General features: G+C 41.8%; 1 protein-coding gene across 3 annotated transcripts in view; it reads left to right on the top strand.

Annotated features, from left to right (window-relative positions):
- The window catches only part of FAM149A (family with sequence similarity 149 member A), a 62842-nt gene extending 36839 nt beyond the window's left edge, over positions 1-26003 (top strand). Inside the window, exons 5-14 of one of the 3 annotated variants that reach the window (XM_025886139.2) lie at positions 169-294; positions 1361-1531; positions 2115-2305; positions 3317-3471; positions 16722-16825; positions 17323-17535; positions 20618-20738; positions 21900-22028; positions 22115-22193; positions 24415-26003. In XM_025886139.2, coding sequence (XP_025741924.2) covers positions 169-294; positions 1361-1531; positions 2115-2305; positions 3317-3471; positions 16722-16825; positions 17323-17535; positions 20618-20738; positions 21900-22028; positions 22115-22193; positions 24415-24488 — 1363 coding nt within the window. In that variant the 3' untranslated portion in view covers positions 24489-26003. The remainder of the gene's footprint in view (positions 1-168; positions 295-1360; positions 1532-2114; positions 2306-3316; positions 3472-16721; positions 16826-17322; positions 17536-20617; positions 20739-21899; positions 22029-22114; positions 22194-24414) is intronic. The other 2 variants (XM_025886142.2, XM_025886140.2) reach the window with 2 other exon arrangements.
- The last annotated feature ends 310 nt before the right edge of the window (positions 26004-26313 follow it).

Consider the following 26313-nt stretch of genomic DNA (forward strand, 5'->3'; position numbering starts at 1 on the left):
TATTCTTTGACACCATTGTGCTTCTCACATACCAGTATATTCCTTATCACTTCATACACGTGCCTTCAAAATATTGTGTTATCTGACTTTCAGCGTTGCAAAGAATTTTTCCTTTTTCCAATCAAAAATATTAGTAAGTTCCTTTTTTTTTCTTTTTTTACCTTGCAGAGTATTAGGAAGACAGCTCATCATGCCAACTGATGAAGGGTTCCAACATTTCCAGGGCAGCGAGCCTAGTACTATAGTCCACAAACCCTTCTTAGATGCCAGTGGACACAACCGCAACAGCAGAGAGTAGGTTCCTATAAGTAACTTTTGAGAGTATTATTAATTTCATTTTAGTTATACTCTTTTTGTGTCTATCTTAGTCATGAGCCTTGGCTCCACTGGTTTGGAAGCTTAAATTTCAGTGAATGGCAGGTACAGAGCATTTTTTTTTCCCAAGATGCTTCTGATTCTAGATTGATGATGATGATGATGATGATGAGTGTGTACTGTAATACAGATAACAAGGAAGTTAACTTTTGAACTGTTGTTTCAAAGACTCTGAAATGTGGGCTAGATGAAAAATAAAAAAACTGACCCCTTTTGATGCATCCTAAGCTCCAACTCAATAGCAGAAGACATAAAGTTCTATCCCATTTTCTTTTTTTTTTTAAGATTTTATTTATTTGTCAGAGAGAGACACAGCGAGAAAGGGAACACAAGCAGGGGGAGCGGGAGAGGGAGAAGCAGCCTCCCCGCTGAGCAGGGAGCCCGATGCGGGGCTCGATCCCAGGACCCCGGGATCATGACCTGAGCCGAAGGCAGACGCTTAACCAATTGAGCCACCCAGGCATCCCAAAGTTCTATCCCATTTTCTTTTGATAAATCCCTGTATGCCAGTCACACATATTTGGGACTGTGCCATGACATCATTTTATTACAGCAAAGGGGATGCAAACTCATCAAGTAATTTAAGCTTTTAAGAGGCCCTTAAAAATTTTTAATGAGGGCGCCTAGGGGGCTCAGTTGGTTAGGCGACTGCCTTTGGCTCAGGTCATGATCCTGGAGTCCCTGGATCAAGTCTCGCATCGGGCTCCCTGCTCGGCGGGGAGTCTGCTTCTCCCTCTGAGCCCCCCCATGTGCTCTCTCTCATTCTCTCTCTCTCTCAAAATAAATAAAATATTTAAAAAAATTTTAATGATGCCTGTGTTAAAATGTTGCTTTTAAGGATATGATTTTATCAAATATATTAAGCAATGATTTTTTGTTTGGGATTCTGTACTTTATGGATAATTTAAAGACTCGCCAGAATCATGCAAGCATTATAGTCTTAATGTTCTACAAACTCTCATGGAGGATCTGCTTCTCCCTGTAGATTATGTGTCTCTGGCTCTCAAATACTCCCCGAGGTGTGCTCAGTTCCTCCCTTGCCAGGCCCCGAGGGCCCAGGGGTTGCTGGCCTAACAGCAGGCTCAGCCCAGGAAGAAGAGGTTTATGACGTGGATGGAAAGATTGAAGAATATTTTGCTTTTGACAGAAAAGAAGAGTAAGTAGAATTTATTTAACACTGACTTAGTGTAATAATATTAATTTACTTGGCATTTATTTTGATTATTTGCTCATTTAGTGTCTGTTGTACTTTTTACTTGTCCAAAAGATTTTCCATTCTTTTGAGAGTAATGTACTCCCATTACATTAGGAGGATATGTCCATGCCAGATCAGTGCTTCCCTCCCCCCTCCTTTTTTTGACAACATGGCACAGCTAGAAAACAAGAATTGTGTTCAGCATGCTGGTGAAAGTGGACGAGGCTCCTAGTGGCCTTCATTTCCTGAGGACTCCAGGCTGCCCTTCTAGAAAGACAAAGGGAAGGCCCAGTCTCTGCACTAAATACAGAGACTTAAATTGGTTCTTTGAAAAAAGCTACAAATATTGAATAATAAGAAGTTGCCTGTGATTGAAAATGGGTACATTAAAAGGTAACAATGTGCTGCTAAAAAAGAATGTTATGTTTATACACGTATAATGTACATATGCATACATATTAGAGAGAGAGATAAGTAGTTGGATAGTACTATTTTAACTTTAACCATTGATACTTTTAGTAATTACAATGGGTTTTGTTCTTAGTGATGATGAATGTCTTGAACAAAAATCAGCTCACCGCCACAGGATGTGGCGGAAACACGGACTTCCTCCCCTTTCTCCTCATGACTGTATCAAAGATGCGGTGGCTGCAGAAGTGTTTGATCACGTCTGGACAAGTGTCATAGAGATATTGGAAGAGCTGATCAGAAAAAATTGGGAAGTTACACTCACAGGTACTTATTTGTAGCATTTGGCCCTAATGGAAAGAAAAAAAAAGACCTCTGTTGCTCAGCTTTGTGTCTCCACCCAGCTTGGCCACACCTAGGATATGATCGAGTGAGAAGAGAAGTAGGTTTTCTCCGCTTATTCATAAATGATCTTGAATCCCTTCAAAAAGGACATTATTACTATTTTGAGTTATAAAAATGGGGCGCCTGGGTGGCTCAATCGTTAAGCATGTGCCTTCGGTGCAGGTCATGGTCCCAGGGTCCTGGGATCGAGCCCCACATCGGGCTCCCTGCTCAGCGGGGAGCCTGCTTCTCCCTCTCCCACTCCCCCTGCTGGTGTTCCCTCTCTCCCTGCTGTGTCTCTCTCTGTCAAATAAATACATAAAATCTTTAAAAAAAATGTATATGCACTTTGGAACAATAACATAGAAATGCACAAGAAAGAAGCTTAGTCACTCTAAAAATCTCTAATAATAGGATAACTTCTCTAATAATGGGAGATCGGTTTTTAATTGTTTATGACTTTATTTGTAAAGCAAAATAGAAACATAGATAATTTAATAATCACTTCATTTAACCTTATCAAATGTTCTCTTAACTACTTGAAATTGAGAAGAAACAAATCCTAGATATGTCCGTGGTAGATGTTAATGGCTAATGTTATGAAATCAGTTTGTACAATAGGGTACTGCTCATGTTAATTTAAATATATTCTTTTTCCAACCAAAGGGGTTAATTGGGTTATTATAAAATACCAAGAATTTTTCTTGCCCCAGCGTATAATCCCTAGTTCTCTACCTACCACTGAAATAATAGGCATGTGTGTGTGGAAAGCATCACATCAGCCAATGGCTCTGTGGGGGTCTCTGCTCTATGCAGGGTTCAGTGGCCATAGCAGACTCATGATAACTCAAAAACAAAGATTCTCTTTGAACAGTGAATTTTATGTATATATATATATATATATATTTGATAACATGTTTCCTAATAATATTAATTTTTTTGTTGTTGACACAGAAGGAAAGAAACAGAAAGAAAAATTGAAAGTAGCTGGGAATAAATCTCCACTGATACTCATTTCCCGTATTAACACTGATGCACCAAGTGTTCCCCCATCCAGAAGCTCTGAAGCCCGAAGCATCTCCCTGGCTCCTCATCTTAATCCACCTCAGGTAGATGCTTTTCTGCCAGTATCTTTCTTTCCTTCAGTATTTTTATCTCTGTCCTGGTGTGTCAGTGTGCTATTTTATTATCGAATATTTGGTTCTGTTTGTCAATTAGACCAAAATTTAAAAATAATCTTTTCATGGAGTATAGTAGCATCACCACATTCTATAATAGAGTAGGGACACTCAGATTTGAGACTTTCCACGTGCTTGGAGCTGTAGAGCTGTTTCCATATTTTTAAGGAGAAAAAATGCTTTTCCCCAACATTTCCAGCCAATTTGAAGGTTACAGATACTCTCCTGTCTTCCCACCTAAATGATAAAAAACAAAAGTCAATGAGAATATTTGGGTCTATTCAACATTTATTGAGTTTGCCTTAAGTGCACTGTATTAGGTGTTTTGAGGAAACATATAGATGAGCAAAGCATGGTCCCCAATCTAGTAAAAGGAAAAGCATAATACATGTCACATGCAATACATTGTGTGAGTCATGTGCAAAACAAGGCCTTAGGAGAATAAAGGAGAGAATGATTCAACCTGACTGGGGCTTGAGTCTTGATCTTTTAGGTTGGAGGTGAAAATTGAGCAGAAACATGAAGAAATGAGTAGGACTTGCATGGGTAGGAAGTCTGCATGGGTCATTTCAGGCCAAGGAGAGGCGTGGAGGAATGAAGGGGGGTGTGTTTGGAAAACAGTGATTGGGCGGACTGGGGTTAGAGGCGAGGATACTGGGACCAGCAGGGGCATTGTACCAAGACCAGGGCATTGAGAGTCAGGAATGGATGAGGGGGTTATGTTGGACATGTTGTTTAACTTTTCTAACCTTGAATATCCTTTATCTAGAGAATGATGTCCAAGATAATTGTTTTGAGGTTAGAATCATATAAATACATGAGAGTTCCTAACACAGAACCTGGTGCATGCTAAGCACTCAATACATTTTTCTCGAATTGCTTTCTTAATCAAAGATTTGGTGGAGGGTGAGGCTGGGAAGTCTGAGCTTGTTAATTTGGGTCCTTTCTCTTTTCTTTTGGGTAAGTGGCCAGTGGTTTATTGATTTTATTAATTCTTTCCAAGAACCAGCTTCTAGTTTCGTTGATCTGCTCTACTGTATTTCTGGTTTCTAATTCATTGATCTCTGCTCTAATCTTTATTATTTCTCTTCTCCTGCTTGGCTTAGGCTTTATTTGTTGTTCTTTCTCCATTTCTTTAAGGTGTAAAGTTAGCGTGTGTATTTGGGATTTTTCTATTTTTTTGAGTGAGGCTTGGACGGCTATGTATTTCTTCCTTAGGACCACCTTTGCAGTATCCCATAGGTTTTGGACCGATGTGTTTTCGTTCTCATTGGTTTCCATGAATTGTTTAAGTTCTTCTTGGTCAACCCAAACATTCTTAAGCAGGATGGTGTTTAGCTTCCAAGTGTTTGAATTCCTTCCAATTTTTTTCTTGTGATTGAGTTCCAATTTCAAAGCATTGTGGTCTGAGAATATCCAGGGAATAATCTCAATCTTTTGGTATCAGTTGAGACCTGATTTGTGACCCAGTATGGGGTCTATTCTGGAGAAAGTTCCACGTGCGTTCAAGAAGAATGAGTATTCTGTTGTTTTAGGGTGGAGTGTTCTGTATATATCTATGAAGTCCATCTGGTCCAGTGTGTCATTCAAAGCTCTTGTTTCTTTGTTGATCTTCTGCTTAGTGGATTTGTCTATTGCTGAGAGTGGAGTGTTGAGGTCTCCTACTATTAAAGTATTATTATCAATATGTTTCCTTATTTTGGTTAACAGTTGGCTTATGTAGTTGGCTCCCATGTTGGGGGCAGAGATATTTACAATCGTTAGATCTTCTTGTCGGATAGACACTTTAAGAATGATACAGTGTCCTTCTGTATCTCTTACTACAGTCTTTAGCTTAAAATCTAATTTGTCTAATATGAGAATTGCTACCCCATCTTTCTTTTTAGGTCTATTGGCGTGAAAAATTGTTCTCCATACCCTCACTTTCAGTCTAGATGTATATTTAGGTTCAAAATGAGTCTCTTGTAGACAGCATATGGATGGGTCCTGTCTTTTTATCCAATCTGCAAACCTAATTTGTGCCGTTTCATGGGAGCATTTAGGCCGTTCATGTTGAGAGTGATTATTGAAAGATATGATTTTATTGCCATCATGTTGCCTGTGAAGTCCTTGTTTCTATAGATTTGTCTCTGTAAATTTCTGTTTTATATTATTCTTGGGGGTCTTTCTTATTTTATAGAACCCCCCCCTTAATATTTCTTGCAGGGCCAGCCTGATGATCACATATTCTTTCAGTTTCTGCTGGTCTTGGAAGCTCCGTGTCTCTCCACCCATTCTGAATGATAGCCTTGCCAGATAAAGTATCCTTGGCTGCATGTCCTTCTCATTTAGTACCCTGAATATGTCTTGCCAGCCCTTTCTGGCTTGTCAGATCTCTGTGGACAAGTCTGATGTTATTCTGATGTTCCTCCCTCTGTATGTAAGAAATCTCTTCCCCCTCACTGCTTTCAAGATTGTTTCCTTGGATCTAAGATTTGCGAATTGTACAATTATATGTCAGGGTGTCGGTCTGTTCTCCTTGATCTTGGGAGGGGTCCTCTCTGCCTCCAGGACATGAATGTTTCCATCATTTCCCAGGTTAAGGAAGTTCTCAGCTACGATTTGCTCAAATATATCTTCTAGACCTCTCTCTCTCTCTCCACCCCCTTAGGGATCCCAATAATTTCTGATATTGGAACATTTCATTCTGTCACTAATCTCTCTCAGTTTGATTCCTTGGGTTTTAATTTGTTTTTCCCATACCGCTTTGATTTCTATCTTTTCTATCATCTTATCCTCTATCACACTAATTTGTTCTTCTGCCTCAGTTACACTGGCAGTCAGAGTATCCAGTTTAGAATGCATTTCGTTCATAGAATTTTTAAGTTCGGCCTGATTAGATCTCATTTCTGCCCTTAGAGATTCTATATTGTCATTAATATTTTTCTCAAGCCTAGATATCACCTTGATAATTGTTACTCTGAAGTCTATTTCTGACATCTTGCTTATATCCATACCCATTAGGTCTGTCGCAGAGGCCAGAGACTCTGAGTCTTTTCTTTGTTGGGGGTTCCTCCTCTTAGTCATTCCGTTGAGGGGTGGTTGGGGGAATGTACAGAATCCCAAGTATTAACCATGACCCAAGCAAGATGCACCTGTTTTATAGGGACCTTAGGGTTGTCATCCTCCTGTTCTTCCAGCCTGTCTTCTGGGGGAGGGGCCTGCTGCACTGTGACTCAGGCAACCAGGCTTGGGCAGAGTTGCCCTGCCCCCTGTGGGGGGAGGGGTGGAAGAGGACGGGGTATGGGCTCAGTGAACACCATTTTTTTCGGGCTTTTGTTCTCTGGTGGCTTTTCACGTCTCTTCCAAGAGTCAGAGCAGAAGTGACACATCCAAACCTCTGTCTCAGAACAGAGAGATCTCAGTCTGCTCTTCACTGAGCTCTCCAGGCCACACTGTCTCCCTTTCTGTCTGCACTGCTAAAACCCGCAACCTCTCTGGTTGTGTGCCCCTCAGCAGCTCTCCCATCACTGGAACCCAGGGTCAGGCCGTCTCTGCCCTTCATGCTTCTAAAACCGTGAGCCATCCGTGGTTCGCGTGGGCCCACGCACCTGCAGCTCCTGGATCCTGTCTGGGGGCTGCACTAAAGTCCTTTCCTGGCCCCTACCTGTCTGCGAGTCTGTGCCCTGTCCCCAGAGTGGGAGGCTTTTGCGCGCCGATGTTGTATCACCTTCCCGGCACCAGCTTCAGGGATCCCAATAATCCCTCCCCTTCTGTTTATTTTCTGACATCTGCGTGCAGAATCATGGCTCACCAATTTATACCTTGAGATCATGGGATATATTCTGTTTGTAGAGATCCAAATATATCTTCTTACATCTCAGGCTGATTTTGTGGGTGTTCAGATGGTTTGGTAGATATCCAGCTCAATTTGGGGGACCAGTTGGAATAGGGTCCCCTACTCCTCCACCATCTTTTCTATCGCCAAGGCTGAGCTTCTTCATGGGAGACCTTCAGTAATGCTAAGGAGCTTAGACTTTATGTTTCTCATAGCTCGTCTTTTGTGGAGTTAACAGAGAAAAAGGATAAGTCAGGATTCCTAGTCTTGAGGTAGATGCAGTTTAGCTAGAAGGAGTCAAGCCATGCCAAACACTACTACACATGTGCACACAGGTGCACACCTGCAACATGAGGCAGTCAGTAGATCGTAGAGCAGATGAGAGTTTGAGCTGTAGGACTACAAGTATAGGGTCCAACGTCACAATTTATTAGCTCTGTGATCTTGAATCAGTCCCTCAAAGCCTTCGTCTCGTTATCTGTGGGATCTGTGAGTCAGGAAGCTGTGAGAAGGAAACAAAATGAGACATATAGTACAACGTGTAGTGTAGAGAAGGCACCCAGTAAGCGTTAGCTTTCGTTACAACCAGATATGAATTGTATGTTATATCCCACCATATCCTATCCTATATAGTAATTTGATGTCCTTTAGCTCATAAATGCCATGGAGTTCAGGGGGAAAGTAGCACACTTCCATAAAGTAGAGTGATACATGAACTAAATCCTAAATGATAGGTAACATTTAGTAAGGCTGCCTCGAGGCAGAGGCAAAAATATGCACCTAGCATAGGAGCAACTAAACAGACAATCTTCGCAAGATTGGAAGAACACAGAATAGTGTGTATGGTCCAGGGGACAGAAGTTTAAAATAGAAGTGTCTAATAGGATTGTTTTACTCTGTAGTGTAAGGGCTTTACAGTAAGCTTTCTTTGCTTTTGCTGTTCAAAATAAACTTTCAGAACTGCTACCATTAATTGTATTTGTTTATCATTTTAAACTGCTCAGGCAGGTCCAACAGTGTTTCCCACTTTGCATTTTCAAATATGCAGTATGAATCCCATAAAAATGGGCAGCTGATGACAACATGGAAAAGAATCCTTAAGTATTAGACAATATAAGTAAACTTGAGAAATATGGAAATTTTTGTCTAAAGGGTTTTTTACAAGTATTTTCTTTTTATACCTTTTAATGGGTTTTGAGAATGTTTTTTACAGCTAATTTGTTGTTTTCATTTGGATCAATATTAAAAGAAAATGAATGGACTACAAAGTTGAAAGTAAAAACGAAGTATTATTAGAACTTTTTTTTCCTTTAAATTTTTTTTATTGTTATGTTAATCACCATACATTACATCTTTAGTTTTTGAGGTAGTGTTCCATGATTCATTGTTTGTGCATAACACCCAGTGCTTCATGCAGAACGTGCCCTCTTTAATACCCATCACCAGGCTAACCCATCCCCCCACCCCCCTCCCCTCTAGAACCCTCAGTTTGTTTTTCAGAGTCCATTGTCTCTCATGGTTCATCTCCCCCTCCAGTTTCCCCCCCTTCATTCTTCCCCTCCTGCTATATTCTTCTCTTTTTTGTTTCTTAACATATATTGCATTATTTGTTTCAGAGGTAGAGATCTGTGATTCAAGTCTTGCACAATTCACAGCGCTAACCATAGCACATACCCTCCCCAATGTCTATCACCCAGCCACCCCATCCCTCCCACCACACCCCAACTCCAGCAACCCTCAGTATGTTTCCTGAGATTAAGAATTCCTCATATCAGTGAGGTCACATGATACATGTCTTTCTCTGATTGACTTATTTCGCTCAGCGTAATACCCTCCAGTTCCATCCACATCATTGCAAATGGCAAGATTTCATTCCTTTTGATGGCTGCATAATATTCCATTGTATATATATACAGCTTCTTCTGTATCCATTCATCTGTTGACGGACATCTTGGCTCTTTCCACAGTTTGACTGTTGTGGACATTGCTGCTATAAACATCAGGGTGCATGTACCCCTTCGGATCCCTACATTTGTATCTTTGGGGTAAATACCCAGTAGTGCAATTGCTGGATCGTGTGGTAGCTCTATTTTCAACTGTTTGAGGAACCTCCATACTGTTTTCCAGAGTGGTTGCACCAGCTTGCGTTCCCACCAACAGTGTAGGAGGGTTCCCCTTTCTCCACATCCCCGCCAACATCTCTCGTTTCCGGACTTGTTTATTTTAGCCATTCTGACTGGTGTGAGGTGATATCTCATTGAGGTTTTGATTTGGATTTCCCTGATGCTGAGCAATGTTGAGCACTTTTTCATGTGCCTGTGGGCCATTTGGATGTCTTCTTTGGAAAAATGTCTGTTCGTGTCTTCTGCCCATCTCTTGATTGGATTATTTGTTCTTTGGGTGTTGAGTTTGATAAGTTCTTTATAGATTTTGGATACTAGCCCTTTATCTGATATGTCATTTGCAAATATTTTCTCCCATTCTGTCAGTTGTCTTTTGGTTTTGTGGACTGTTTCTTTTGCTGTGCAAAAGCTTTTTATCTTGATGAAATCCCAATAGTTCATTTTTGCCCTTCCTTCCCTTGCCTTTGGTGATGTTTCTAGGAAGAAGTTGCTGCGGCTGAGGTCGAAGAGGTTGCTGCCTGTGTTCTCCTTCAGGATTTTGATGGACTCCTGTCTCACGTTTAGGTCTTTCAACCATTTGGAGTCTGTTTTTGTGTGTGGTGTAAGGAAATGGTCCAGTTTCATTCTTCTGCATGTGGCTGTCCAATTTTCCCAACACCATTTGTTGAAGAGACTGTCTTTTTTCCATTGGACACTCCTTCCTGCTTTGTCAAAGATTAGTTGACCACAGAGTTGAGGGTCCATTTCTGGGCTCTCTATTCTGTTCCACTGATCTATATGTCTGTTTTTGTGCCAGTACCATACTGTCTTGATGATGACAGCTTTGTAATAGAGCTGGAAGTCCGGAATTGTGATGCCACCAGCTTTGCTTTTCTTTTTCAACGTTCCTCTGGCTATTCGGGGTCTCTTATGGTTCCATACAAATTTTAGGATTATTTGTCCCATTTCTTTGAAAAGAGTGGATGGTATTTTGATGGGGATTGCATTGAATGTGTAGATTGCTCAGGGTAGCATAGACATCTTCACAATATTTGTTCTTCCAATCCATGAGCATGGAACATTTTTCCAATTCTTTGTGTCTTCCTCAATTTCTTTCATGAGTATTTTATAGTTTTCTGAGTACAGATCCTTTGCCTCTTTGGTTAGATTTATTCCTAGGTATCTTATGGTTTTGAGTGCTATTGTAAATGGGATCGACTCCTTAGGTTCTCTTTCTTCTGTCTTGTTGTTGGTGTATAGAAATGCCACTGATTTCTGTGCATTGATATTCTATCCTGCCACTTTACTGAATTCCTGTATGAGTTCTAGCAGTTTTGGGGTGGAGTCTTTTGGGTTTTCCACATACAGTATCATATCATCTGCAGTGAGAGTTTGACTTCTTCTTTGCCGATTTGGATGCCTTTTATTTTTTTTTGTTGTCTGATTGCTGTGGCTAGGACTTCTAATACTATGTTGAAGAGCAGTGGTGATAGTAGACATCCCTGCCGCATTCCTGACCTTAGGGGGAAAGCTCTCAGCTTTTCCCCATTGACAGTGATATTCCCTGTAGGTTTTTCATGGATGGCTTTTATGATATTGAGGTATGTACCCTCTATCCCTATAGTCTGAAGAGTTTTAATCAAGAAAGGATGCTGTACTTTGTCAAGGGCTTTTTCTGCATCTGTTGAGATGATCATATGATTCTTGTTCTTTCTTTTGTTAATGTATTGTATCACATTGACTGATTTGCGGATGTTGAACCAACCTTGCAGCCCAGAGATAAATCCCACTTGGTCGTGGTGAATAATCCTTTTAAAGTACTGTTGGATCCTATTGGCTAGTATTTTGGTGAGAACTTTTGCATCCATGTTCATCAAGGATATTGGTCCGTAATTCTCCTTTTTGTTGGGGTTTTTGTCTGGTTTTTGGATCAAGGTAATGCTGGCCTCATAAAACGAGTTTGGAAGTTTTCCTTCCATTTCTATTTTTTGGAACACTTTCAGGAGAATAGGTATTAATTCTTCTTTGAATGTTTGGTAGAATTCTCCTGGGAAGCCATCTGGCCCTGGGTTCTTGTTTGTTGGGAGGTTTTTGATGACTACTTCAATTTCCTTAGTGGTTATAGGTCTGCTGAGGTTTTCTACTTCTCCCTGGTTCAGTTTTGGTAGTTGATACATCTGTAGGAATGCATCCATTTCTTCCAGGTTATCTAATTTGCTGGCACATAGTTGCTCATAACATGTTCTTATAATTGTATTTCTTTGGTGTTGGTTGTGGTGTCTCCTCTTTCAATCATGATTTTGTTGATTTGGGTCTTTTCTCTTTTCTCTTTGATAAGTCTGGCCAGGGGTTTATCAATCTTGTTAATTCTTTCAAAGAACCAGCTCCTAGTTTCGTGGATCTCTTCTACTGTTCTTTCGGTTTCTATTTCATTGATTTCTGCTCTGATCTTTAGTATTTCTCTTCTCCTGCTGGGTTTAGGCTTTATTTGCTGTTTTTTCTCCAGCTCCTTTAGGTGTAGGGTTAGGTTGTGTATTTGAGACCTTTCTTGTTTCTTGAGAAAGGCATGTATTGCTATATATTTTCCTCTTAGGACTGCCTTTGCTGCATCCCAGAGCTTTTGAACAGTTGAGTTTTCATTTACATTGGTTTCCATGAATTTTTTAAATTCTTCTTTAATTTCCTGGTTGACCCATTCATTCTTTAGTAGGATGCTCTTTAGCCTCCATGTATTTGAGTTCTTTCCGACTTTCCCCTTGTGACTGAGTTCTAATTTCAAAGCACTGTGGTCTGAAAATATGCAGGGAATAATCCCAATCTTTTGGTACCAGTTGAGACCTGATTTGTGACCTAGGATGTGATCTATTCTGGAGAATGTTCCTGGGCACTAGAGAAGAATGGGTATTCAGTTGCTTTGGGATGGAATGTTCTGAATATGTCTGTGAAGTCCATTTGGTCCAGTGTGTCATTTAAAGTCTTTATTTCCTTGTTGATCTTTTGCTTAGATGATCTGTCCATTCCAGTGAGGAGAGTGTTAAAGTCCCCCACTATTATTGTATTGTTGTCAATGTATTTCTTTGCTTTTGTTATTAATTGCCTTATATAATTGGCTGCTCCCATGTTAGGGGCATAGATATTTACAATTGTTAGATCTTCTTGTTGGATAGACCCTTTAAGTTGGATATAGTGTCCTTCCTCATCTCTTATTACGGTCTTTGGTTTAAAATCTAATTTGTCTGATATAAGGATTGCCACCCCAGCTTTCTTTTGGTGTCCATAGCATGGTAAATGGTTTTCCACCCCTTCACTTTCAATCTGGGGGTGTCTTTGGGTCTAAAATGAGTCTCCTGAAGATAGCATATCGATGGGTCTTGTTTTTTTATCCAATCTGATAGCCTGTATCTTTGATTGGGGCATTTAACCCATTTACATTCAGGGTAACTATTGAAAGATATGAATTTAGTGCCATTGTATTGCCTGTAAGTTGACTGTGACTGTATATTGTCTGTTCCTTTCTGGTCTATGTTGCTTTTAGGCTCTCTCTTTGCTTAGAGGACCCCTTTCAATATTTCTTGTAGGGCTGGTTTTGTGTTTGCAAATTCCTTTAGTTTTTGTTTGTCCTGGAAGCTTTTTATTTCTCCTTCTATTTTTAATGACAGTCTAGCTGGATATAGTATTCTTGGCTGCATATTTTTTTCGTTTAGTGCTCTGAATATATCATGCCAGTCCTTTCTGGCCTGCCAGGTCTCTGTGGATAGGTCTGTTGCCAATCTAATGTTTCTACCATTGTAGGTAACAGAGCTCTTCTCCCGAGCTGCTTTCAGGATTTTCTCTTTGTCTCTGAGACTCATAAGTTTTACTATTAGATGTCGGGGTGTTGACCTATTTTCATTGATTTTGAGAGGGGTTCTCTGTGCTTCCTGGATTTTGATGCCTTCTTTTCCCCACAAATTAGGGAAGTTCTCTGCTGTAATTTGTCCAATATACCTTCTGCCCCTCTCTCTCTTTCTTCTTCTGGGATCCCAATTATGCTAATGTTTCATCCTATCGTATCGCTTATCTCTCGAATTCTGCCCTCGTGATCTAGTAGTTTATCTCTCTTTTTCTCACCTTCTTTATTTTCCATCATTTGGTCTTCTATATCACTGTTTCTCTCTTCTGCCTCATTTATCCTAGCAGTTAGTGCCCCCATTTTTGATTGCACCTCATTAATAGCCTTTTTGATTTTGACTTGGTTAGATTTTAGTTCTTTTATTTCTTCAGAAAGGGTTTCTCTAATAACTTCCATGCTTTTTCAAGCCCAGCTAGTATCTTTAAAATCATGATTCTGAACTCTAGTTCTGACATCGTACTAATGTCCGTATTGAGTAGGTCCCTGGCAGTTGGAACTACCTCTTGTTCTTTTTGTTGAGGTGATTTTTACCATCTTGTCATTTTGTCCAGAGGAGAATAGATGAATGAGAGAAGAAAATGCTAACAGGGTAACAACATCCCCAGAGAATATACTCTAAACAAATCAGAAAAGACCTGAAACCAGGGGAAAAGAAAGGGAAAGAAGGAAAAAAGAAAAAGAAAAAAAAAAAGAAAAAGATAAAAACAAACAAAAACAGAAGAAAACAAACAAAAACCGAATATGATCAAATATGATCAGGCTAGTGCATAGATCAGTGCCACACACTAGATTTTGGGTGTATTTTGGTCTGTTAGGAGAAAGTGCCTCCCAAAATTGTAAAGAAAGAAAGACTCATATATGTACAAAATAAGGGTTGATACGATGAAGGGATGGAAGATGACTGTAAAGATGAAAATTATAAAAAATTTTGTAAAAGGAATTGATAAGTTGTTTGAAAAAAGAATGAAAAGGGTTTAAAAAAATGGAGAGAATATGATCAGGCAGGAGACTAGAACAAAGCCATACACTAGAGATTTACGGTATATTTTGATCTGTTAGAAGAAACTGTATGTGAAAATTTTAAAGAGAGAACAACTTATATATATATACATATATATATGCCAAAAATAAGGGTAACTGCTATGAAGGGATAGAATATGACTCTAAAAATGAAAAATAAAAATGTTTTTTAAAAAAGGGATTGATAAGATGGTGGTTGAAAAAGGGAAAAAGAAAAAATTAAAAAAAAGAAAAAAATTACAAAAAATTAACTTTGAAAGACTAAAGAATCATGGTCAAAAAGCCATGGATTCTATGTGCAGTATTCCCCCAGCGCTGGAGTTCTCCTGTTTTCCTTGATCAGTAAACTTGGTCTTGGCTGGCTGTTCGTGCAGATCTTCTGGGGCAGGGGCCTGTTGCCGTGGTTCCCAAATGTCTTTGCCGGAGGCGGAATTGCCCCGCCCTTGTCGGTCCGGGTTAAGGAAGCTGCTCCCGTTTGCTCTCAGAGCTTTTGTTCCCTGCAAGCTCTCGGTACAGCTTTGGAGGACCAGGGTGAAAATGGTGGCCTCCCAATCTCCACCCGGAGGAGCCGAGAACTCGGGGCCCCGCTCCTCAGTGCGCCCCCAGAGAAAAGCATTCAGTCCCGTCTCCCTGGTCTCTGGCCGCACTCCGTGCTCACCCGGCCCGTGACCGAGCGTTTCTATCTCTGGCACCCGACCCCGTGTGGAGTCTCCAAACCCAGCAGATCCCTGCGGTGCGCTCCTACGCCGCTCCTCCCGGGGGAGGGAGGGGAGTCTCCCCGGCTCTGCCGCTTGTTGGGTCCCTGCTGGAGGAGCAGTGGCCTGACTGTGTCACCGATCACAGTTTTATGGCAACCCCGAGCTGAGAGCCTGCGCCTCGGCTCCGTCTCTGCAGCCGGCTTCCCCGCTCCGATCCCTGGGAGCTCTGCCGCACTCAGGCACCCCCGGTCTTTCTGTGACCCCGAGGGTCCTGAGACCACACTGTCCCGCGAGGGTTCCACCCCTCGCTTAGCCACTGGAGCGACGTCCCTCCGCGGAGCCAACTTCTAAAAGTTCCGATTTTGTGCTCCGCGGCTCTAGCACTTGCCAGAAGCGGCCAACGGAGGCCCCCCCCCGCCGTCTATCCTCCCGAATATCGCCTCGGATTCACTTCTCTGCTCATCCTACCTTCCAGTAAGTGGTCGCTTCTCTGTTCAGAGAGTTGTTGCTACTCTCCTCTTCGGTCTCCTGTTGAGTTCGTAGGTGTTCAGAATGGTTTGATCCCTATTCAGCTGAATTCCTGAGACCAGCCGAAATCCAGGTCTCCACTCCTCCGCCATCTTGCTCCGCCCTCAGAACTTGTTTTGAAATGAAGTATCCTAGCGGTAATTACAACAGGTCTTAATTTATTCCTCTAACATTTCTTTTTTAATATTCAACATGGGGAAAATGTGACTGTGGCTTCTACATCTATTCTCCAACTAGAATATGACTCTAGTTTCCGAAATCCTGTTTCCCTGAATCTAAATGTTGTTTTCCATCCTACCTGGCCATATCATGGGACCAGATAGGGAATTCATGATTATTTACCCTCACTTCATGCTTCCACCATTGTTATCTAATTTATTTCTCATATGAAGTATGTGTCATTATCCTCAACTTAATGATTAGGGAATTAAGACTCCAAGAACAAAGTAATCTTTCCAAGCCCACCTAAGAGGGAGTGGTGGGAACTGGGATTCAAATGTAAGCCTTCGAGATCTGGTGTTTGGGTTTTTTCCCAGGCTATTGTGCTGCTCCAGGGCAGGTAGCTGGGGCCAGCTGTGAAGGATAGGGTAGGAGAAGAGATCTGAGGCAACAGCTCAGTTAGGAGCTGGGGTACCCTTTCTTTGCTTCTCCAGATTCTCTCTCTACCTTCCTCCCCCTGGTGTGCTCTGGAGGCTGGTGCACACTAGCAGTATGGAGGGCTCCCTTGTCTTGCAGCTCTAGGAGCTCAGAGCGGGGAGGGGGGGCGGACAATGGCAGGACGTTGTTTACTTCTGGCCTCTCTGCCACATCACAGTTATTGGTGGCATTTCCCCAGCAGCTATCCTGTGCAGATTCCAAAAACCTCTCCCTCATTATTTGCCACTCCAGGCCTGCATGTGGTAATGTGACCCCGCTGTTATGTTGTTATATTGCCTGGGGGAATAAAGCCAGTCCTTGTTAATTTCTCTGCCCACATCTTTGTAAAATATCATCTGTGTTACATTTTTTCCTCAAATTAGCTGGTTGGAGTGTGCCATTTTTTTTTCCTGCTGATTCCCGAGAGACACCAGTAATCATAATAGCACTGGGTGCTTTTTAATTTGTATTGTTTTTCCTTTTCTCAGATTCATCGCTTCTCCAACAATTTTTATAGTGATTTGAGTGGTGTGATGACAATTCAAGCAAAGCCACTGCAGCAGAGACCTACCTATTTCTCAGATAGAACACAGTAAGTATAAGAAATAATCACCCCGCCTCTTCTGTATGCTGGGTACCTCTGAGCACTGAAGACTACAGAGGATGTGGGATAAGGAGCATCCTGTTTAACCCCATATTCACTAGGTGTGCCTGAGCCCATTCGGGAAAGGAGACAGCCACGCATGAGAATGAAGACACACTATTCTAACATCAACCACAAAATGATCACCGTTAGGTTAGGGCAGATAAATAAGGGGAAGAGAGCTGTGAATTCTTAATCTTGTGGGCTATACTGTAGGATTACAATCAGTGAGAACCTTAGATTTTTCCCCCTGTGGAAGATTCTTCATTGAGATAGAAATTGAATTGGAAATGATAGCCTGTCCGTTCATTCAACCAGTATTTAGGAGCATCTTCTTGAGCCAGGCATTGTCCTAGACGATACCTAGTAATGGATACATGCATATGTGTCCTGTTGTCCTGATGCTGACATCTGAGTAATCAGCTTGACTTCCACCCATCCCCCAGGAATGAGCAAGAGGACAGATCACTGGGTGCAGGGCCCAGTGCCCTTTCTTTGGCACGGCACCGCCTGGGACGAACCTCCTCCGATGCTCACATACTCCACACTTCTGAAAAGAAAACACCTGCGTACACGAGGCTGCCTTCTCTTACTTCAGACTCACAGAGGATGAAAACCCCCACTGTGTACAATGATGAAGTTCTTAGGGGAACAAAACTGTAAGTTCTGTCTCTCTCCTAGTAGACCAGCTGTCACAGAAGATGGAGACGCTTGCCAGTTAGGGCTTATGGATTCGTATGCACGAAGCATCCTCTATCAGATTGTATGTGGCCACTTTCCAAGTAGTTCATGAATTTGAGTATTTCACATGAGTTGTGTTGCAGTAGTCGAGTTGACTGTATACTTGAATATAGAGTCAGGTAATGTACCCATAGCCGTGCCATAAAATGCATCTGTAATGGTGAGGTGATCTTGGATGGGAATTCGGTGGCCTCATCTGTAAAACTAACAGTTAGCCAATGCTTTCAAATTACGTAATTAATTCTTTCTCATTATGAGGTTCAAAAAAATTAATGTGCATAAGATGCTATACAAATAAAAAGGACATATATAACTATTAGTTTTTTGTTTGTTTCAAATTTTTATTTAAATTCTAGTTAGTTAACACAGTGTGATATTGGTTTCAGAAGTAGCATAACTATTGGTTTTTATTTATCTCTAAGGCTATGTTTCGCTCCACGTGGGGAGTTTCAGAAAAGCTTTTGACCTTAGGGATCAACTTCAAATCATTGCCTTGTTAGAAAGGAATCCGTCCCCTCCTTCACTGCAGAGTTACGAAGGAGCAATCCAGCTTTCTCACTCATAAGGGCCAGTGTTTATTGGGTGCATTCTGTCACCAGCACCAGCTAAAGGAGTCACATTTATTATTTATTCCCTGCCACAAATCTTTTGAGTTGGTCCTCGTAGTATCCCAGATCCGGGGTGAAGAGACAGAGACTGAGAGAAGTTGCATAACTTTCCCGAGATGATCCCACGAGGGAGAGAGAGGCAGAGCTGGGACTCTGCACAGTGCCGTTGCACTTTGGAGACCATGCCCGCAGGGCCCCTGGGGCCACCTGCCTCCTGCCTCGAGGGAGCCAGTGTTTAAGGGGTTGCCTTAGGCTCCCCCCGCCCTGCAGGGGTTGGGGGCAAGAGCAGCTGCCAGGGCTTAACCAGCCCCTAGGTTTTTCAGGATGCATTCCACAGTGCCAAGCCACGAGTGGTTTTTTGATGGGTCACTGTTTCTTTCACAGTCTGAAACTGGTATTTCCAGCGTTATTTGGGGTATTCCAGTGATCTGGGGCTACTTGCTCTGGCAGTTCTTTCAGGAGCTCTCCCCCTCCTCTCTTCCCACTGGGGACCACCAGGGCCACCTCCCCCCTGCCAGTGTCACTAGCACCTCGCTGGCCGTCTCTTCCTCCTCCCAGCCCACCTGGGCTCCACCGTCAGGCTTTCATCCTAAACCTTTTCTGTTTTCTACTGAAGTCAGTCAGATGCCTCCAGCTGTCCATTCCCTTCACGCTCTGGCCCCTTCCTATCTGTAGACCTGTGTTTTTCAACGTTTTTGTTATTACTGCCATACTAAGGAGCCCTTTTAGGCTCTTTTTCCTAATTCCTCCCCCACCCGTGGAATTTTAATGCCACAAATATACTGTACAGTCTATGTACTGTTCTTTATATCTGTGTTTTATGCATAAAAAGAACAAGGTTTTTTTTTTTTTTTTGGTCCCACCACCAATTCATGTTTGCCCCTCGGGGGCAATGTCACCATCTTTGACTCTGCCTTCCTGTATCTTCCCATTCCTGCTCCCCACCCGTCTTGACTGGGGGCAGCCTTGTCATCTCTCCGACCCACAAACAGACCAGCTGTGTGTGCTCTGACTGCCGTGATTTTGTTCGTGCTCTGTCTTTCACTTTTATTAGAAATAACCTTTTTTTTTTTTAACCATCAAAGTACAACAAGTTCTCTGTGGAACATTAGAACAATACCAAAAATATGAGTAGGTATCAAAGATCCCCTGTATGCCCAACACATAGAAACAGAGAAATGATAACTTGGCGAGATGACTACCAGTTTTGTCTGTGGTTATGTTTCTTCTTTTCTCTTCTGTCCCTTATCTTTTTTCTAATACTACATTATCCTCCTATTGTAGCACTTTCTCATATGATTTTTTTCACTTAATTTTATTCATATTTTCCATGTTGTTAAATATTTCTGAAATATTTCTGAAATGACTAGAGAATAACATGTGGGTGTGTGATAATCTATTAAGTAGTTCCCATTATGGAAACTTTGCATTCCTTCTATATTTTCCCCTATTATAATGTATAGTGAACATCATTTTTTAAAAGATTTTATTTATTTATTTGTCAGAGAGAGAGAGAGAGAGCAGGAGCCGGGGGAGTGGGTGGCAGAGGGAGAAGCAGGCTCCCCGCTGAGTAAGGAGCCCGATGAGGGAGTCGATCCCAGGACCCCAGGAAAATGACCTGTGCCGAAGGCAGAGGCTTAACTGACTGATGAGACACCCAGGCGTCCCTGAACATCATTTTTATATAAATCATTTTTTTAAGTTTTTATTAAATTCCAGTTAACATACAGTAGAGTATTAGTTTCAGGTGTACAGTATCATTTTATGTAAATCTTAATAAGGAAGACTTCAAATTGTGTCCTGGTGGTACAGTCCCAGAAGTAAAGCTACCAGGTCAAAGGTTATGGATATTTTTAAGACTCTTGAAATATTTTTGCAAAGCTCTTCCCAGAATGGTTCTCACAATTTGTAATCCCACCGGCAGGACACAAGGATCTTTTCTTGCAGCCTCGAAACTATGGATAGTATATGTATTTTAAAACATCACAGGTCAAAAGGGTCATATTTTAACTTTCATAACTTTATTATTAGTGACTAAATGAATTAGCATCTTATCCTAGACTATCCATCTCCATTCTTGTGTATCATTCAAAACCTTGGATTCCTTATTGATTTCCATCTGGATGATCATGTTTTCAGGCACCTTCAAGGGCCTGGCGCAGCCGAGCACTCAGTAAATACAGGTGAACATCACTGCTGACCAAGGAGGAGGTGACTGGAGCTGGTGGTCAGTCCCTCTCCGCGTTTGTCTTGCTGACACTCTGCTCATTTTACGTGAGCGTTTCTTTTTGGAAGGCAGTTGTGATTAGCAGTTCAGTTGGGGAGCTTCGGGTGGGGTCTGGCCCCTGCTGTCTGCGGCTGGCTGCTCAGCCAAATGTTGCTTTGTTTACAGGCAAACTGGCATGGAGTGTGTGTCCTCCCCCCTGGTTCAAGCCTCCCGGAGCAGGTTACCCCCAATAGGCTCAGAGACCGGTGAGCAGAATATGGCAGTTCCTGGATCTCGACCTGTTTCTGTAAGACGGATTTCATTCTGTTTAAGTGCACCATTTAGATTGTCTCTTGGGAAACAGACAAGCAGAATATAATGTTGGCCCTTCACAGTGAACTCAGTGCCATCAAATGTTTCATAATCTGCTTCCTGAAAGTAACTGGCTTGCGACAAGGGACAGGAGGTGGGAGGGTTAATTCACTGTTTTGTGAAATACAAACGTCATTTGAACTAAGTCACAAAGTCCAGGTGTCAAGGAACATCTGATAGGATGGTAGAGGGGAGCAAAGAGCATGAAAGTCAGGTCAGGAGACAGGGAGATCTGTGTTTGAACCCTGCCAGGTAAACTCTGTATGACTCGTAGACATATTCTCCCTGCGCCTTAATTTTCTCACCCGTAAAAGGGCCAAAGTGATTCCTTCCTCAAAGAATTGTTATAAGGGTGAAATGAATTTATAGATGGTAGATTATGCCTGAATAAAGTAAGATCTCAGGAAAACACCTGTGGCAATTTTATCAGGCCTCATTCTCACACCTGCACCCATGCTCAACGCAGCCCCATGATGGCAAACGGTCTGGGCAGGTCTGGGGTCCCTAGTCTGCATAACCACATTTCCCCCCAGATGTACGATGACTCCTCACTTCACTCCCATACAGGTAACTTGTCTCTGTTTTGCAAAACATAGAAGGACCCCAGTTGTGGGAGCGTGAAGGACTAAAGAGAAAACCCAACGGAAACGTTTTCTCTTGGATTCCTTTGCCTCCTCCACTACTGCAATAGAACCCATTCCTAGAGAGGCAGGAGTTGCAAAGGGTTGCTGTGTAACCTTAGCATGTTGTGGCTTAGAGTAAGGTCATAAAAGAAGGCAAACATCAAAAAAAAAAAAAAAGTCTGATGCTTCACAAATGCAAAATTACATGGCTATTATAATTTAACAGTAAGAATTTTAGGTGGTTAAGTTTTTGAATCCATGTTTATTTCTGAGGTCCGTACCATTGAATCAGGTTACATAAGAAAATTACATAATTAAAATGTATATTGATATTCATGTGTGATGGACCTTATACTTCACAGTATATAAATAAAAGTTTTGAATTAACAAGTGAATGAGCACATAGAGATCTTCTTTTGCCTTTTTTAAGGATTGCATTTACCTTAAACCAGAACATATTATCCTTTATTCAGTACAGAGGGAGGCAGCCACAAAACCGTGTGCTAAGTGCAATTCCTGACAGTTCAAAGCGATCGCCTCTTCGAGAGAGATCTCTGACTATAGAACACTTTTCAAGACCCAGCACGACCCATGCATTTCGGGTGGGTTGCCTGTTAACCCTAAATATGATTTTTAAAAATGTCTGAAACAATAAAACTCATCCCTCATTTTATTTTTCTTCCAACAGTTAGATACTCCCCGGAAAGGTTCGTTGACCCTGATGGAATTTGCTGGCCACACATGGACAAGTCAGAGTTTCTTCACAGGTCGGTTTTCTCCACATATAAATAAAATGATATCATAGGTGAGGTTTCAGGTTTTGGAAAGAGAAATTGAGGATTATCTACCTTAACGGGACTATTTTGACCATGTAGGAGGAAATACCAAGTGTTTCTCTGCTATGTCCAGACACAGAAGTCCCTACAAAGAGCAAAACCGCAGAGATAAGCACCTCTCTGCTATTCGGCATAAAGGGGGAAATGTGCCCAAACGCTCTTCATTAAATCAGAGCCCTCACTCTCAGCAAAAGGAAAATTCTGTCTCATGAGTCTTACGAGAAATGTCAGTGTCTCTCTCTGCAATAGAGTTTTCATGTTTTCCATGAAACCCTAATCTTAGTTCTCTTTGAAGACCTAATAATAAAAATGCTTCATAAAATTAATACAAATATTCCATTTTATAATGGAGAGTTGTACAGCTAAATACTTATTTTCAGCTATTTTTAGAGTAAAGTTTCTAGTCCGAATTCAGGCCACTGATGTTTCAGTTTTCAAAACTGTTGCCAGCATTTTTGTTTAAGGAGGCAACATAGGGTCGTCATGAGTTGTGATATTCTGGAATCAAATGCCTGTTTTCCATCCTACTTGCTGGGCTGTCTTAGGAGAGCCTCAGCCTCTCTGGGCCTCAGGTTCCTCTTTTGTAATAGGCTGGCTGGATAAAACCATTGTTGGAAAAACGTATGCAAAGGACTTAGCTAGATTCCAGGCGTCTATTCTTGTTTAAAAATTAGGAATAATTTGTATCTAGATAATCTGAAATGTAAAGGATGATTTGCTATTTTAAGGCAAATGCTATAGTTTAAAAAATAAATCTGGTAAAAGGGAAGCCCTGGGACAACAGAGCAATTTTATCACTGTTTACACCAGCCCTCCTATAGTTCTGTAGCGTAGTGGTGTCGAAGATTCTTAAGCCCTTTACAATTTTTCTCCTATGTGAATAGCACGAAGCTACTGTGACTTTCTGTTGCTTTTCTTTGTATATTCCCTAGCATCATTCACTCTCACTGTCAGTGATGGTAATTTGTTCTCTAAAAGGCAGCCATGCCATGTTATAAGTATCGGTCTGACTTGTAGATGGTTGGAGGAAAGTAGGCATCAAAGCGTGTTTATTAATAAATAACAATGTGCCAAGTGCTCGTTCTGTGCCAAGTTCTGTGCTGAGGGCCAGCATTCAAACACCGAGGATGTTTTGGTCTGTGCCTCAAGGAACACTCAGTGTAGTAGGGAAGAGGGAAAGGACCACGAGGGAGGTGAGCAGGACCGCCAGCTGGATATGCAGATGGGTAAACGGACAGAGAGGCTTCCCAGAGGAGCCAGGAGCCATGCCCTGCAGGATGGGCATCACGTGGTATGTGAGAGAGAGAGAGAGAGAGAGAGAGAGATTCCATGGGTGGCCAGGAGACCGTGGTGCTGAAGGAGAGAGCTCATGGAATTCTGATGAATTCATTTTTGGAGATGTTGCCCGTAGCATGTTGACTGGAGCTATCTAATAGTTTGTTGGGCCCACAGGATTAGAGGTTCGGAGAGGGAACTGGGCTCTGAATTTGTTTTAAATCTGCACACTTAATTTTCCCCCAATACCAAGTCAGTATATTCTCTTATCGATAATTTTGTGACTATTGTTATTGACGGTCAGAAGCCTTTTTCATTTCTGTAAGAGTAACTGAGGGTACATGAGAGAGATATTCTTGTATTTCCAAGCATTTATTTTCTTTTCCTCTCAGAAGCAGGTGTGTAATCTCTTTCTTAACCTTTGCTTCCAGGTCAGAAACAACAGGAGCTATTAACTTATCCACATTTGTTCTGTGGCAGAAAAAAAAAGAGAAAAGGAGAAGCTGTGGGGTATGCCCAACAGTGGGAAGGACCTCTTCAGGCAGCTGACATTGCCTCAGTCCCCATGAAGTAGTAGGACCCCCAGAGCTAACCACGCAACTTCCTGGGCCTCAGGGATCCACCTCTGGGTAGAAGGTTCTAGCAAACCCACCGGCTCTCAGAGTACACAGGGCCAGCACCGAGGCTTTGGTGGAGGGGAGCCCCCTTCTTTCTTCTCAGGACCCCAAACAACAGGTTTTGTCTATTTCCTGGTTTACGTAAAAGTGACATGAAAATAGTTTTTTTCTTTTTTAAAAATATCATCGGCATGGAATCCTTTTGAGAGCTGGAATTATTAACATTTTAATGAGAGTTACTTTTTGGTTTGGTGTTTCAGGTTCACAATATCCGCCTAAGTCTTTTCAGAGGATGACTCTGGCTACAAGAAACAGATTCCAAGTGGCATCTTGATGGAGCTTGGACTTCAAAGCCTCAGCACACCATTTGTCACTTGAAAAATGGAAGAACCAAGTATTATATTATGTATCTGTTTGTCTGACAGTGAGATGTAAGCCTGTGTGAGAGAAATGCAAACAAATAAACAATTTAATTTTGAACACTTGCATTGCAAAGAGCATACAAGTCAAGTTCACCAACCTTCTCCGTTGGAAGCATTCCAACAGAGATTCTTTAGGCTTTGCTCAGAAGAATCTGATCCGTGTTTATCATCCATCATTTTATCAATTATACACAGACACACATGTAATTAGTGTATGTTTACACACACTACTTTACAACGTGAGAGGATATTATCTAGGAATATGCCATTTTGAAATGTGTTTTGTGTCTCATTCTGTCATTGATCCATCAAAATCCTGGTCACTAATAGATATCACAACCTTCTCTAGAAAATAGCAAAGCCATCTTTGGTACAATATGCCACTTTAACTAAGGTTCAGATGATCCTAATCGTTGCACTGACTTTCTTACACCTTTTTTTTTAAAAAGTACTTTAGTCACGAGCTTCTTTGAGGAAGGTCAGTGGCTGTCTCCCGAGCCAATTAGGTTTTACTGGTTTTCTTGCTCAAACTCAGACAGTTTATTCAAAAGTAGCCCAAACGTATTGATTTTTAAACCATAATTAAAATATATTGCATATGGTTTCCTCTTCGTTGTTTGCAGGCGAAGGTGTTCATCCACTGGAGGGAAGGCTTCAGCAGACCTCTTCCTTATTTGATCCCAGTGTGACCTTTGCTCAGGTGTCACCTCTGCCATAAAGCCTTCCCGATCCCTCCGCCTAAAGTAGCAGTTCTCTCGTCTCTGTCCCTCTGCCCTGCTTTCTTTTCCTTCAGAGCATGTGTCCCTATCTGCTAGTCATATGGAAAATGGAATAGGGAATGCCAAGGAGAAGTGGACGATTGGAGGCCGGGCTCTAGGGCCATTTTCTTTGCTCCCCCACCCCATGTTTTTCCTCTATAGAGACTTGTATCCTTAGGCTCACTTTTAGATTCTCAGATCTCAAATCACCATAATTTCCTTTTTTCTATCAATACTTATATTTTATCAATTTTTTATTAATCCAAAATGAAAGTTTATCCATCTATCATCATATAAATGTATAATAAATTATTTTCAGACATATTTCTCGTCGTAAGGAAAGAGGATCTTGGCCTATTTATAGATGTCTGCAATTGAAAAGTGTGTTGGGACTGGAATTAGCGTTGTCCTTGACCACGGAGTGACAGAACAAACATGATGCTAGCTAGCGTCATCATGCCTCTGACTGATCATTTCTCCCTTACATTCCTGACTCATTTCTTATAGTAATGGAGCATGTTAGGGGGTAGATGGATGGCCAAAGCTCTGTAACTCTAGGTAATATTTTTAATGCTCAGTTACCCATACAAAGCAGACTGGAGCATTTTGAGAATTTTCTAACCTCTCCCTCAACATTAGCTTATAGAAACTTTCAAGAGAAAATATCGGGTTTTTTTTTTTTTTAAGATTTTATTTATTCATTTGACAGAGAGAGACACAGCGAGAGAGGGAACACAAGCAGGGGGAGTGGGAGAGGGAGAAGCAGGCTTCCCGCCGAGCAGGGAGCCCGATGCGGGGCTCGATCCCAGGACCCTGGGATCATGACCCGAGCCGAAGGCAGACGCTTAATGACTGAGCCACCCAGGTGCCCCGAAAATATTGGTCTTAACTTAGCAGCCCCCAAATATGAGGCATTACTCGGCATGGGAGCAGTCTGGAGTCCCGGTTCCTGAGGGCCTCTAGTTTGGTTTCTCTGGTC

The sequence above is a fragment of the Callorhinus ursinus genome, unplaced genomic scaffold (genome assembly GCF_003265705.2).
Source record: "Callorhinus ursinus isolate GAN/ISIS: 27379988/994484 unplaced genomic scaffold, GSC_fseal_2.0 scaffold17, whole genome shotgun sequence".
Lineage (NCBI taxonomy): Eukaryota > Metazoa > Chordata > Mammalia > Carnivora > Otariidae > Callorhinus > Callorhinus ursinus.